Below are 15907 nucleotides of genomic sequence, written 5' to 3' on the forward strand. Positions count from 1 at the left end.
ACAGAGACAGGGAGGGAGGGAGAGACAAGAGAGAGAGAGAGACATACACACAGAGACAGGGAGGGAGAGAGAGAGAGACACACACACACAGAGACAGGGAGGGAGGGAGAGACACACACACAGAGACAGGGAGGGAGAGAGAGAGAGAGAGAGACACAGACAGACAGACAGGGAGGGAGGGAGGGAGGGAGGGAGAGAGAGAGAGAGAGAGAGAGAGACACACACACACACACACACACACACAGACAGGGAGGGAGAGAGAGAGAGAGAGACACACATACACACAGAGACAGGGAGGGAGAGAGACACACACACACAGACAGGGAGGGAGGGAGGGAGAGAGACACACACACACAGACAGGGAGGGAGGGAGGGAGGGGGGGAGAGAGAGAGAGAGAGAGAGAGAGAGAGAGACACACACACACAGAGACAGGGAGGGAGGGAGAGACAGAGAGAGAGAGAGACAGAGAGTGAGAGACAGAGAGAGAGAGACAGAGAGTGAGACAGAGCGAGTGGGGAAGGGAGGAAAAGGTAGAGAATGGAAGACTGTGACCTCAGGGTGGATTGGGAAAAGAGATAGAAGAACCCTGTAATTTGAGAGTTGTGCCGATGTGATGAGATCAAGGGAATACTGCTCTTCAGGAATCACCAAAGTGCTTCGACTACAACAAATTACTTTGAAAAGCAGTCACTATTCTAACAGCAAATAGGAAAGGCTCATGGTGCAGAGATCAACATGATGAATGAGCAGATGATGTTTTTCTGGGACGTTGTTTGAGAGAGAAATGCTGGCTGGATTGGCCACCTCAGAGCACCGCGCTGATCTCACAGCCAGGGTTAACAGCTTCATTCCAGACTGGGACTCACTGCTGTCCAACTCAAAGCTATTAGTGAATGGGAAAAGGAGCTGGATCCCACCTCATCCAGAGAGACACACTGTTCCCCAGATTTCCCAGTTTTCACTTCTTCCTGTGCTCTGAAGAAACACACAGGCTCATTTGAACGCGATTGGTCAGACTCCAAACCAGTGCATTAACCTTCTGGAACACTCTCTCTCTCTCTCTCTCTATATTGCTTTTCAATGTTTCCCTTGACAGCTGGATGGATCAGCCTGGTGGAAAGAGGAATGCAGCTCCTGATGGGGAGCTGCGGTTGAGTCAGGTTCAGCTCTGCAGGCTCGGTGTTGTGCTTCTGGAGCAGAGCGCCGTCCTCTCCTCTCCTCTTCACTTCTCTCCCTCTCCCTCTCCCTCTCCCTGTACAGCAGCCCTCCCCGTCCCCAGCCACACGGGATCAGTCAGATTCACCTCAGAGCCAGACTGTACACCTGGTAAATCTCATCGGGGAAGTTGTCCTGTTTCTCTTCGGCCAACACGTGGAGCCCTGCCAGCCGCACAATGTTCCGAAGGGAGGGAAGGTCACGGCACACACTGCTGTCCACCTCGTCCTCAATCACCCCTTCCTGGCTCACATTGTCCTTCACACAGATGATTCCGTTCGGACGAAGCCCTTTCTGACACCTCTTGAGGAACTGGATAAGGTGGGCGTCCGTCAGGTGCCCTGTAACAATCCCAAGAGACACCTTTTACTGGACACTCCAGGAGACTTTAAAAATAAAAAAAAACATACAAAGAACAGCGGATGGTAAAAATCGGAAACACAAAGTGAAATTAATGTCACTGGGCTGGCAGGAAAAAGCAAGAGTTCACACCTTGGGTTCGGTTCAGTTACCGAATCCGAAATGTTAACTCTGCTTTCACTCCACAGATTCGCAAAACTGTTGTGTATAATTCACAGCCTGTCTTAGGTCCAACAAAACTACAAACACCACAACCCAGGAGGTGGCCCTTCAGCCCACAGTGCTTGGACTGGCTTGTTCCACTCTCACTTGCAATATTCCCTACAACTTGGCACATTCCTCATTTTTCCAGGATTTATCTAATCTCCTTTGACATTCGGATTGAAACTGCTTCTATGGACCTTTCAGGAAGCAGGGTCTGTGTAAACACATGCCCTTCTGGTCCTTTTGATGAGCCACTACAATCTGCAAGCCCCCCCACCCCCGCACCACGGGAATATATTCTCCTTATTTACCCAGAAACACTCCTCAGGATTTTGAACACAATTAAATCTCTCCCTTAACCTTCCCTCCAGGGAGAACAATCCCAGCCTTGCCAGTCTCTGCAGACCCCCAGCCCTGGGACAGTTCGAAATCTGCTCCATGGCCTTAACCAGGACCTCAACATAGAATCATAGAGATGTACAGCATGGAAACAGACCCTTCGGTCCAACCTGTCCATGCCGACCAGATATCCCAACCCAATCTACTCCCAATTACCAGCATTTGGCCCATATCCCTCCAAACCCTTCCTGTTCATATACCCATCCAGATGCCTCTTAAATGTTGCAATTGTACCAGCCTCCACCACTTCCTCTGGCAGCTCATTCCATACACGTACCACCCTCTGTGTGAAAAAGTTGCTTCCCTCTCAACTTAAACCATTCACCTCTAGTTCTGGACTCCCCGACCCCAGGGAAAAGATCTTGTCTATTTATCCTATCCATGCCCCTCCTAATTTTGTAAACCTCTATAAGGTCACCCCTCAGCCTCCGACGCTCCGGGGAAAACAGCCCCAGCCTGTTCAGCCTCTCCCTGTATCTCAAATCCTCCAACCCTGGCAACATCCTTGTAAATCTTTTCGGAACCCTTTCAAGTTTGAGAATGTCCTTCCGAGAGGAGGAATTGCACCCACTAGTCCAGTGTGTCCTGACGTGCAGGACCCAGAGTCAGTTTCATGCTCCCGTCAGTACTTCACCAGAAATAGAGAAGATCAGAAGGAGGCCATTCAGCCCCTCGAGCCTGCTCCACCATTTAATACCATCATGGCTGATCTTATCTCAGCCTCATCTCCACTTTCCTGCCCACTCTCCATGACCATTACTTATTAAAAATCAGTCTATCTCCTCCTTAAAATTACCCAATGTCCCAGCATCAGCCACACTCTGGGCAGTGAATTCCATAGATTCACAAACCTTTGAGAGATTAGTTTCTCCTCGTTTCTGTTTTAAATCTGCTGTCCCGTATCCTAAAACCATGCCCACTCATTCTAGGTTACCCCCACATGGGGAAACATCCTCTCCATGTCTACTTTGTCAATCCCCTTTAGCATCTTATATCCCTCAATTAGATAGATCTCCTCTCACCCTTATAAACTTCAGAGTGTAGAGGCCTCAACTGCTCAATCTCTCTTCATAAGACAAAGCCCTCATCTCTGGAATCAATCGAGTGAACCTCCTGTGAACGGGGATTCAAAATCGTACACAATACTCCAGGTCTTGTTAATGCCTTGTATTGTTGCAGAAACACTTTCCTACTCTCTTCCTTTAGCAATAATTACCAAATTTCCTTATAACCTGCGGTACCTGCAGTTTTCTGTGACTCGTGCACAAGGACGCCCAGATCCCTCTGCACTGATACAGAGTAACTGGAAACACCAGTGCTGCAGGACGCACCTTAAATGAGACAAAATGTCTCAGGAGGTTGGAGAAAAGAAAAAAAAAAGGCAGAATCTCAACTGAGTACGTCAAAGATCTGACAGCAGAGGTCACTTCTAGATCTGAATTCCTACGCCCAGGTTAATAATGGAAACTGCCTGAGTAACCTTCACAGACAGTGTTGTAGTGCCAACTCCTGTACTGTCCTACAGAAAAATTCATCCACTGCAACCAACTCATTCTCTCTCATTCCTAAACTACCGGAATAGTTTGCTACTTAAAAATAAATAATTGGGTGAAAATAAAGACCCTGATGATTTTTAAATGAGCACTGAATTCCACCTGTTTATTTGTTACCATACCTCCCTCAGTCTGACCCGACCATTGCACATGGTCTTATCATTCCCCATTTAAAACTGGATTTCCTGAAATATTTTATAATCTTCTGCCTACAAACACTTCCCTTTAACTTGCTCAGTGACTAATCTGGGTACACCCATGAGATTCTGCTCTCCACAATGATAATGGAAACTTCTCACGTAGACGTGTCACGCTGCTATTACACACCACACCAATGCAGGAGTTGTACTGCTATCACTGGCAGGAGGGGCACATTTGCATGGGCCATTATTACCGTAAATGTATAAAAGGAGAAACAAAATAAGGACAGATTGGATGACTTTAAAACAAAAACTGCATCATCTTCATCTTAAGCCTACACGTGGTTTGTGATAACCACGGACAGAGTCAAAGGAGATTTATGAACACGAGTTCCACTCAGGCCCTCTCACCTATGACCCACTGGATCCAGATGACATCATATCGCTGGGGCTGGGGGACAAAGTCCTGCAGACCGCAGCAGTAATAGTTACCCACACGATTGCCTTCCTCCCCCAGGTGGGCCTTTGCTTTGGTTAAGAAGCTCTCGGTCACATCCACCATGTCGACAACTTTAAACATTGGCAGAAGCAGGCGCTTGGTGATCCTGCCAATCCCAGCACCACAGTCCAGCGCACAGCCAAGCCCTGCTTTCCCGGAGCCTTCCTGTTGGGGATAAAAAGGGTGTGATGAAACAGTAGCAGTATGGCTGGGCGGCAGTCACGCTCCAGTCCTGTGGCACTAAAGCACCTTTCCAATCGCGTCAGGCCATGGCCTTCTGAGTTCTGAAGAACCATCATATTGGACTTGAAATGCTAACTCGGTCTCTCTCTCTCTCTCCATTGATGCTGCCACATCCACTGAGTTTCTCTAGCATTCTCTGTTTATTGCAGCTTGAATAATTAACCTGAAAACAGTTGTACAGGAGCAGTGGGAACAGACACACAAAAAGGTATTCCCACATTTCCCCTTTTAAAATCGCTTTAGTTTCAACGTTTTTACAAAAAAGTCCTCTCTTCTCATTTAAAGTTCCATCCTCATCCCAGTCTGACCAGTGTCCCACACTTCAGCCTCACCCTGTCTCTTCCCTCCCACAACATTAGCTGGCATTCCTGTCACCTCCAGACCCACATTCCCCTCCCCTCCCTTGTCCACCTTCTGCAGGAACCGTTCCCCCTAGACTCCCTGGTCCACTTTCCCTTCACCTCTAATCCTTCCCCAGAGTACCTTGCCCTGCAACTGCAGAAAGTGTGACACTCACCCGTCTACTTCCTCCCTCCTCTGTATCCAGGTGCCCAAACACACGTTTTACATGCACATCACTCAGTCTAGTTGACTGCCTTCACTGTCACAATGTGGTCTCCTCTACACTGGGGAACTGAAGCATGGACTGGGTGACTGCTTCACAGAACACCTACGGTGTGTCTGCAAAGACTGAGCTTCCAGTTACCTGCCACTTCAACACCCCACCTTGTTCCCTGTCTCAGGCTTGCTGCGGTGCTCCAATAACGCTCAGGACAAGCTGGAAGAGCACCACCTCATTTTCCACTTTGGAACTCTACAGCCTCTGCATTCAATTTTCAGGGCGAGAGGCACCTTCCCCCATGACCTTACCCCAACCCCCACACACCAGGCCTCGGTATCACATGGTCTGCAATTACAGCCCACCCACTGTCAGCCACTAACAGTCCCCATCAGCAGCCATTCATCCCCCCAGGCTGATCCTTATCCCCTCCTATGTCTGTGCTTCTCTCTCTTTGGGGTCTATCCCCACCTATCATTTCCTCCTTAACCCCTATCTTCTGCATAAAAGAGACAACTTTTTCCTAGCTACCATCAGTTCTGAAACAGAGTCACTGGACCGGAACGTTAACTCTGCTTTCTCTCCACAGATGGGGCCAGGCCTGCTGAACTTTTCCAGCAATTTCTGGTTTTGTTTCTCCTTGTGACCTTCCTTCCTTCCTTCTCTGTCACCTCTGCCACCCTTGTGTCTCTTGCATCATCACATCATCAGTGAGGCCCTGATTGTGCTGTTAGAGATGGCGTCATTCTGTCTGTGCCCTACAGTGAAAGATCTTCATTTCTTAAACAGCCCTCTGCCCAGGTACAGCAGTAAACTTTGTTTTTAATCTTTATTTTTACATTTCTCTGCTGTTTACTCCACTACTAGTAGAGGAACTGCTGTGGACAGAGTTTTTGAAAACAACTTTCTGCTGTACTGTACTCCACAGTACGTTACCTGTAAGTGTATAACAGCTGAGGAACTTCAGTCAACACTGCAAATTTCTTTAAAGACTTCACTGAAGCTTTTCTGGTTTTGTATTACACATTATTTCAGAAAGGATTGCACAACGTTGTACACATATGGCACATTGTTTCAACCTTTACATGATTTATCCCAGGTATAAACGGCCCTCAGGAACCCAATTCTGGGAAAGCACATCACTTAAAAGCTGTTTCATATGAAGTGAATTCTGGAGGGCTGTGGCATTCATTTAGATTTAGATTACTTACATTTAGATTACTTACAGTGTGGAAACAGGCCCTTCGGCCCAACAAGTCCACACCGCCCTGCCGAAGCGCAACCCACCCATACCCCTACATCTACCCCTTACCTAACACTACGGGCAATTTAGCATGGCCAATTCACCTGACCTGCACATTTTTGGACTGTGGGAGGAAACCGGAGCACCCGGAGGAAACCCACGCAGACAGGGGGAGAACGTGCAAACTCCACAGTCAGTCGCCTGAGGCGGGAATTGAACCCGGGTCTCCGGCGCTGTGAGACAGCAGTGCTAACCACTGTGCCACCGTGCCGCCCACTAATCCTTTGGGTTACTCCCAGGTAAAGTGAATTAGCCTTCAGATTTACTAAGATAAGGTAACTCTTTGTGTGTGCGCGCACATGCATTTGTGTAAGGGGATGAGTGCCTGCTGTACATGCAAGGCAGGGTTACAGGGAGCAAAACATCGAATCAAGTTTATAGCTTAAACGTGCGAGTGGATGTAGATTTGCTCACTGAGCTGGAAGGTTCATTTCCAGATGTTTCAATGGGCCTCCAGGCAAAGCCCTGCTGATCATTCCTGCTATTTATAGGTTTAGGTTGGTGATGTCATTTCCTGTTTTTTTCTCAGGGGGTGGTAGATGGGTAGTATGGTGACAAAACTTCGAGAAATGAACCTTCCATCTCAGTGAGCAAACCTACACCCAGAACCTCAACCTGAGCTACAAATCTTCTCAAAACTCGCTAAAAGTGTAAATCCTTTAGCTAGCATTTATTTAATAGTGCTGAATCCTGTTTGATACATAATCACATCGGAGTCAGAGTTTTAGAATATATAAAAAGGCCCTTCGGCCCATCATGCCTATGCTGACCAGCTGCTTTTGTTAGAAGTATCAACTCTTATGGTACCTCTGTTGGTTAATTGCTATGTGCTCAAGATTTCTTTTTTAAATGATAACATTCACAAACAGGATCATAATGATATTTGAAGTCTATTCCAAAAGAGAATTTGGATCCTTATCCGAAGAGGAAGAGCTTGCAGGATTTTGGAGAAACGGTGATAGAATGGCACCGGGAGAATTGTTCTTGCAGGGTCAGCGTGGACAATAGGCTGCGCTGGAAACATTCGATAGGATTAGGTTACCCGACAGCACTGCTTCACAGAAAACGCTACATCTTGATTACGGAGGGGAGTTTTAGCAGCAGTTTGAAGGGTTACCAAACCAATGCGATTTCTCCGTCATACCCAACGTAGGAGTTCAACTCAACACATTTGTCCCATTCTACCCACTGCCCTGTTACCACAGTCTCAATACCAATCCGATACCCAGAAAGCTGAATGATACACACCATACTTGTGAGCTAGGGGCACACTGGCCAAGATTAGGTTTTGTGGCAGGGCGCAATTAAACAATCTAATAATGACAGAGCGACTCACCCCAACGAACCTCTGCAGAAACTTCCTGGAGGAGTGAATGTCAATGTTGGAGATATGCCCGTAGCCCCCTAACATACCATCAACTGTGGCAGGAATATTCTTCCAGTACTTCTGGGCCTTGGAGTAGAACCCATCTTCATCAGCAAGCAGCTCTGCAGTCATGGTGCACAGAGCCAGGCTGCTCAGGGAAACAGAGGGAGAATTAATTAGAACAGCACTTTCACAGGGAGTGCCCCAGGAGAGTCAAGACCTGAGCAAAAGCAGAATTCAATGTTACTACCATCAGTGTTGTAGACATTTCCTAATCAAGCTGTTCAAAGATGTTATTATACATGGCTGGGGAAATTATAACGGGAACCTCAGCTTCCTCACTCAGAGGGAGGGACACTACTGCTGCACCACAATAGTAGTGTTATAAAGCAACAGATGTGTCTCCACCAAAACTCAATATCAATGTTATACAGGGACAGACCTGCCAAACCAGTACGGTACCAGGGTTGTACAGGGAGAGACCTGCCAAACCAGTACGGTACCAGTGTTATACAATGACAGACCTGCCAAACCAGTACGGTACCAGTATTAAACAATATCAAACCTGTCCCCACCAGTACTGTACCCCAGTGTTATACACTGACAGACCTGTCCCCACCAGTAAGGTACCCCAGTGTTATACAGTGACAGACCTGTCCCCACCAGTACTGTACCCCACAGTGTTATACAGGGACAGACCTGTCCCCACCAGTACTGTACCCCAGTGTTATACAGGGAAGGCCTGTCCCCACCAGTACTGTACCCCAGTGTTATACACTGACAGATCTGTCCCCACCAGTACTGTAACCCAGTGTTATACAGTGTGCTATACAGGAGCAGACCTGTCCACACCAGTACTGTACCCCAGTGCTATACAGCAACAGACCTGGCCCCACCAGTACTGTACACCAATGTTATAGTGAGACCTATCCCCACCAGTACTGTACCCCAGTGCTATACAGGAACAGACCTGTCCCCACCAGTACTGTACCCCAGTGCTATACAGGAACAGACCTGTCCCCACCAGTACTGTACCCCAGTGTTATACAGCGACAGACCTGTCCCGACCGGTACTGTATCTCAATGTTATACACTGACAGACCTGTCCCCACCAGTACTGTACCCCACAGTGTTATACAGGGACAGACCCGTCCCCACCAGTACTGTACCCCAGTATTATACAGGGACAGACCTGTCCCCACCAGTACTGTACCCCAGTATTATACAGCGACAGACCTGTCCCCACCGGTACTGTACCCCAGTGTTAAACAGTGACAGACCTGTCCCCACCAGTACTGTACCCCAGTGTTAAACAGTGACAGACCTGTCCCCACCAGTACTGTACCCCAGTGTTATACAGTGACAGACCTGTCCCCACCGGTACTGTACCCCAGTGTTATACAGGGACAGACCCGTCCCCACCAGTACTGTACCCCAGTGTTATACAGGGACAGACCTGTCCCCACCAGTACTGTACCCCAGTGTTACACAATGACAGACCTGGCCCCACCAGTACTGTACCCCAGTGTTATACAGGGACAGACCCGTCCCCACCAGTACTGTACCCCAGTGTTATACAGGGACAGACCTGTCCCCACCAGTACTGCACCCCAGTGTTATACAGTGACAGACCTGTCCCCACCAGTACTGTACCCCAGCGTTATACAGTGACAGACCTGTCCCCACCAGTACTGTACCCCAGCGTTATACAGTGACAGACCTGTCCCCACCAGTACTGTACCCCAGTGTTATACAGTGTGCTATACAGGAACAGACCTGTCCCCACCAGTACTGTACCCCAGCGTTATACAGTGACAGACCTGTCCCCACCAGTACTGTACCCCAGTGTTATATAGTGTGCTATACAGGAACAGACCTGCCGCCACCAGTACTGTACCCCAGTGTTATACAGCAACAGACCTGGCCCCACCAGTACTGTATCCCACTGTTATACACTGACAGACCTGCCCCCACCAGTACTGTACCCCAATGTTATAGTGAGACCTGTCCCCACCAGTACCGTACCCCAGTGTTACACAGTGACAGACCTGTCCCACGGTACTGTACCCCAGTGTTATACAGGGACAGACCTGTCCCCACCAGTACTGCACCCCAATGTTATACACTGACAGACCTGTCCCCACCAGTACTGTACCCCAGTGTTATACAGCGACAGACCTGTCCCGACCGGTACTGTATCTCAATGTTATACAGGGACAGACCCGTCCCCACCAGTACTGTACCCCAGTATTATACAGGGGCAGACCTGTCCCCACCAGTACTGTACCCCAGTATTATACAGCGACAGACCTGTCCCCACCCGTACTGTACCCCAGTGTTAAACAGTGACAGACCTGTCCCTACCAGTACTGTACCCCAGTGTTAAACAGTGACAGACCTGTCCCCACCAGTACTGTACCCCAGTGTTATACAGTGACAGACCTGTCCCCACCGGTACTGTACCCCAGTGTTATACAGGGACAGACCTGTCCCCACCGGTACTGTACCCCAGTGTTATACAGGGACAGACCTGTCCCCACCAGTACTGTACCCCAGTGTTATACAGGGACAGACCTGTCCCCACCGGTACTGTACCCCAGTGATATACAGGGACAGACCTGGCCCCACCGGTACTGTACCCCAGTGTTATACAGTGACAGACCTGTCCCCACCGGTACTGTACCCCAGTGTTATACAGGGACAGACCTGTCCCCGCCGGTACTGTACCCCAGTGTTATACAGTGACAGACCTGTCCCCACCGGTACTGTACCCCAGTGTTATACAGTGACAGACCTGTCCCCACCGGTACTGTACCCCAGTGTTATACAGGGACAGACCTGTCCCCGCCGGTACTGTACCCCAGTGTTATACAGTGACAGACCTGTCCCCACCAGTACTGTACCCCAGTGTTATACAGGGACAGACCTGTCCCCACCAGTACTGTACCCCAGTGTTATACAGTGACAGACCTGCCCCCACCAGTACTGTACCCCAGTGTTATACAGTGACAGACCTGTCCCCGCCGGTACTGTACCCCAGTGTTATACAGTGACAGACCTGTCCCCACCAGTACTGTACCCCAGTGTTATACAGGGACAGACCTGTCCCCACCAGTACTGTACCCCAGTGTTATACAGTGACAGACCTGCCCCCACCAGTACTGTACCCCAGTGTTATACAGTGACAGACCTGTCCCCACCGGTACTGTACCCCAGTGTTATACAGGGACAGACCCGTCCCCACCAGTACTGTACCCCAGTGTTATACAGGGACAGACCTGTCCCCACCGGTACTGTACCCCAGTGTTATACAGCGCTAGATCTAACCATGTGATGCAATGCTGCACAGCAGTGAGCCCATGCCAGTTTGGAAATGGAGTTTCTGGTCATGTTATGTGGGAATGGCATCAACTGCACCAGACTGCAGCAGAAGCACTTCCTTAGTTGGGCTGTTAATCGTCAATTTTAATGAGATTATTTTTACTTTTGTAATCAGATAGGTCCATTCTTTGCCAGTATGACAGGTCACAGGGCAGTTTCCAACGTTCTGCTGCAAGCACACCAGCAGGACAGAGCTGAACCATCTCCCAGCTCGTACATAAGCGTGAGGAACATGAGATGAAGTTTCTTTGATACAGATTGAGGAGTGGATCTGTACTCCCTTCACTGGTCTGCCATTATTCTCTAGCTCTGTCTATCCCTGACCCGTGGTGGCAACTGCATTCAATGTGCTCCAGGAGCATTCAGTGTCACCTGGAAACCTGAAATCCCAGCTTTTTATTGGCTAATTAAGCATGGCTCTCAATCAGATAGAGTTAGCCAGCTTTCGGAGCATTGACTGTGCAGGGATGCCACCGCCAGGATAGGCAGGTAACTTGCACCGTTGCTAAGACTCTCCATCACACTCAGGCCATGTGCACTAACCAGCCCCACAGACACACAAAACAGCCCTGATGAATGTGCAGATCTTACACTGCGGTTGTTAGAAACTGCCGATCAATGGGAGAACTCAACTAACCGAGAATGAGTTTGCATATAAACCAGAGAGAACTCCCTCACACTTCTTCACATCAGGCCATGGGATAGTCTACATTCATCTGAGAAAGTCAATAGCACCTCAGTTTAACATGGCGTCCAGCAGACAGTAAAACCCAACTGTGCAGCAGCACCACACAGGGAGGATCAGCCTGGATGAGGTACCTGGGCCTCTGGCTGTGGGATGTGAAGCCACAACGCCGAGGAGCAGCCTCAGGGCACGCGTGGTTCTCAGCCAGCTCAGGTGCTCGCTTGTGATCACATCTTCAAGTGCCCTGCCCCTGCAGACCCGACGCCTGGCAGGGACTGTGGACAAGACAGCATTGAAAGAAAACGAATCCTCAAGGGAGATCAGCTCAGCTCCTCCACCACAAATTGTTGTTGAAAGATTCAGTTATTTGGATGTGATCTGGGAGCTGCTACATATAGTTACAGAGATGTACAGCACGGAAACAGACCCTTCGGTCCAACTCGTCCATGCCAACCCAATCTAGTCCCACCTGCCAGCATCCGGTCCATATCCCTCCAAACCCTTCCTATTCACATACCCATCCAAATGCCTCTTAAATGATGTAATTGTACCAGCCTCCACCACTTCCTCTGGCAGCTCATTCCATACACTTACCACCCTCTGCGTGAAAAAGTTGTCCCTTAGGTCTCTTTTATATCTTTCCCCTCTCACCCTAAACCTATGCCCCTCTAGTTCTTGACTCCACTAGCCCAGGGGAAAGACCTTGTCTATTTACAGTACCCGTGCCCTTCATGATTTTATAAACCTCTGTATGAGGAATATAAAGGGCACAAACAGGCGGTTCACCAAAGCAGCTGACATGGACAATGTAATATCCAATTAATGCTTGCATTCGAGATTTTAAATATGGGAGCTAGCCTGAAAGAAGGAACATTTAAAGTTACTCCGGTAAAAATGAATCTGTGTGTCTCCCAAGTATTCACTATCCATCAGGCAGACAGCAATGAAACAATCTCATTGGGGAATGTAAATCAAGGTTAAGGGTTTCAGTTAGAACAATGAAACAGATCCAGGGTTTTATTTGGACTGGGGTCGGTGCGATGATTCCAGACAGAGTCTGTCGTCTCTAGTGACAGAGACACTGACTGACAGCTCCAACAGCTGTGGGGCTGGGACAGCAGGTGACAGCCAATCATTGGCTGCAGAGCCACACTTTCCACGGCTATATTGGGGAAAAGCTCTCCTCTACGTCACCCTGATGGCCTTCAATGTCAGATGGAAGGGACTGAATGGAATACCTTCTGGATCTGAACCTTCTCACCTTTGGAGAGTCTCTTGGCTCCTGTCGCTGTGAAGATGCAGCTGTCAGGTTCCTCTGGAGAGGAGATTCACAGATAAACACCATCAGACTCGAGGGCCACTCAATGAGACTGAGACTGACCTAATTACACATAACTCTACTGCCCTAACCTCCACACCCTGAAAGAGACTGGGGGGTGGGGCAAGGTGAGGGGGGTGGGGGAGTGGGGGGGAGAGAGAGAGTGGGGGAGGGGAGAGGGGGAGAGAGAGTGGGGGAGGGGAGAGGGGGAGAGAGAGTGGTGGAGGGGAGAGGGTGAGAGAGAGTGGGGGAGGGGAGGGGAGAGAGTGGGGGAGGGGAGGGGAGAGGGTGAGAGAGAGTGGGGGAGGGGAGGGGAGAGAGTGGGGGAGGGGAGGGGAGAGAGTGGGGAGGGGAGGGGAGAGAGTGGGGGAGGGGAGGGGAGAGAGTGGGGGAGGGGAGGGGAGAGAGTGGGGGAGGGGAGGGGAGAGAGTGGGGGAGGGGAGGGGAGAGAGTGGGGGAGGGGAGGGGAGAGGGTGAGAGAGAGTGGGGGGGGGAGAGAGTGGGGGGGGGGAGAGAGTGGGGGGGGGAGAGAGTGGGGGGGGGAGAGAGTGGGGGGGGGAGAGAGTGGGGGAGGGGAGAGTGGGGGAGGGGAGAGTGGGGGAGGGGAGAGTGGGGGAGGGGAGAGTGGGGGAGGGGAGAGGGGGGGAGGGGAGAGAGAGAGTGGGGGAGAGAGAGTGGGGGAGGGGAGAGAGTGGGGGAGGGGAGAGAGTGGGGGAGGGGAGAGAGTGGGGGAGGGGAGAGAGTGGGGGAGGGGAGAGAGTGGGGGAGGGGAGAGAGTGGGGGAGGGGAGAGAGTGGGGGAGGGGAGAGGGGGGAGAGAGTGGGGGAGGGGAGAGGGGGGAGAGAGTGGGGGAGGGGAGAGGGGGGAGAGAGTGGGGGAGGGGAGAGGGGGGAGAGAGTGGGGGAGGGGAGAGGGGGGAGAGAGTGGGGGAGGGGAGAGAGTGGGGGAGGGGAGAGAGTGGGGGAGGGGAGAGAGTGGGGGAGGGGAGAGAGTGGGGGAGGGGAGAGGGGGGAGAGAGTGGGGGAGGGGAGAGGGGGGAGAGAGTGGGGGAGCGGAGAGTGGGGGAGGGAGGGGAGAGTGGGGGAGGGGGGGGAGAGTAGAGAGAGTGGGGGAGGGGAGAGTGGGGGGGGGAGGGGAGAGTGGGGGGGGAGGGGAGAGTGGGGGGGGAGGAGAGAGTGGGGGGGGAGGGGAGAGTGGGGGGGGGGAGGGGAGAGTGGGGGGGGAGGGGAGGGGAGAGTGGGGGGGGGAGGGGAGGGGAGAGTGGGGGGGGGAGGGGAGGGGAGAGTGGGGGGGGAGGGGGGGAGGGGGAGGGCAGTGTGAGGTGGGGAGTGAGGGGTGTCAGGGAGCACGGTGACGGGGGGGGGGGGGGGGGGGGGTCACTCACCGGATCCTGCTCCAGCCGCCGCCTCGCGCCCCGACTGCGGATACGCCCCGCCCACAGATTGTGACGGCATTGACCCCGCCCACAGCGATGATCCCCGCCCCGGTGTGTCACGTGTCGGGGGTATCACGTGGCTGGGGTGTGTGTCACGTGTCGGGGGTATCACGTGGCTGGGGTGTGTGTCACGTGGCGGGGGTGTGTGTCACGTGGCGGGGTGTGCTGGGGAGGGGGCGGGGTTATATATTGGTCAGGGTTAGGGCCCCAGCTCTTCCCATTTGCCATGGATGATGTGGACAGTGGGAGTGAGGGACAGTGGGACAGTGGGAGTGAGGGACAGTGGGAGTGAGGGACAGTGGGAGTGTGGGACAGTGGGAGTGTGGGACAGTGGGACAGTGGGAGTGAGGGACAGTGGGAGTGAGGGACAGTGGGAGTGAGGGACAGTGGGACAGTGGGAGTGAGGGACAGTGGGACAGTGGGAGTGAGGGACAGTGGGACAGTGGGAGTGAGGGACAGTGGGACAGTGGGAGTGAGGGACAGTGGGAGTGAGGGACAGTGGGAGTGAGGGACAGTGGGACAGTGGGAGTGAGGGACAGTGGGAGTGAGGGACAGTGGGAGTGTGGGACAGTGGGAGTGTGGGACAGTGGGACAGTGGGAGTGAGGGACAGTGGGACAGTGGGAGTGAGGGACAGTGGGACAGTGGGAGTGAGGGACAGTGGGAGTGAGGGACAGTGGGAGTGAGGGACAGTGGGACAGTGGGAGTGAGGGACAGTGGGACAGTGGGAGTGAGGGACAGTGGGAGTGAGGGACAGTGGGAGTGAGGGACAGTGGGACAGTGGGAGTGAGTGACAGTGGGACAGTGGGAGTGAGGGACAGTGGGAGTGAGGGACAGTGGGACAGTGGGAGTGAGGGACAGTGGGAGTGAGGGACAGTGGGAGTGAGGGACAGTGGGAGTGAGGGATAGTTGGACAGTGGGAGTGAGGGACAGTGGGAGTGAGGGATAGTTGGACAGTGGGAGTGAGGGACAGTGGGACAGTGGGAGTGAGGGACAGTGGGACAGTGGGAGTGAGGGATAGTTGGACAGTGGGAGTGAGGGACAGTGGGAGTGAGGGACAGTGGGACAGTGGGAGTGAGGGATAGTTGGACAGTGGGAGTGAGGGACAGTGGGAGTGAGGGACAGTGGGACAGTGGGAGTGAGGGGTAGTTGGACAGTGGGAGTGAGGGACAGTGGGAGTGAGGGACAGTGGGAGTGAGGGATAGTTGGACAGTGGGAGTGAGGGACAGTGGGACAGTGGGAGTGAGG

The 15907-nt window shown here is 51.9% G+C and overlaps 1 protein-coding gene across 3 annotated transcripts; it reads right to left on the reverse strand.

Moving 5' to 3' along the window:
* Positions 1-454: 454 nt before the first annotated feature.
* Positions 455-14663, reverse strand: ntmt1 (N-terminal Xaa-Pro-Lys N-methyltransferase 1). 3 transcript variants are annotated; one of them, XM_072566022.1, is made up of 5 exons: positions 14611-14663; positions 13170-13223; positions 7813-7990; positions 4284-4536; positions 457-1557 (listed from the first exon to the last, which is right to left on the reverse strand). In XM_072566022.1, the coding sequence occupies exons 3-5, from the start codon at positions 7972-7974 to the stop codon at positions 1301-1303; spliced, it is 672 nt and encodes a 223-aa protein (XP_072422123.1). In that variant the 5' UTR covers positions 7975-7990; positions 13170-13223; positions 14611-14663; the 3' UTR covers positions 457-1300. The 3 variants fall into 3 exon arrangements, with proteins under 3 accessions (XP_072422124.1, XP_072422123.1, XP_072422125.1); XM_072566023.1 differs by lacking the exon at positions 13170-13223 and having other exon boundaries at positions 455-1557; positions 14611-14662; XM_072566024.1 differs by lacking the exons at positions 13170-13223; positions 14611-14663 and having other exon boundaries at positions 7890-7990.
* Between the last annotated feature and the right edge of the window lie 1244 nt (positions 14664-15907).

Source organism: Chiloscyllium punctatum, chromosome 49 (assembly GCF_047496795.1).
Source record: "Chiloscyllium punctatum isolate Juve2018m chromosome 49, sChiPun1.3, whole genome shotgun sequence".
In the NCBI taxonomy this organism is placed as follows: Eukaryota; Metazoa; Chordata; class Chondrichthyes; order Orectolobiformes; family Hemiscylliidae; genus Chiloscyllium; species Chiloscyllium punctatum.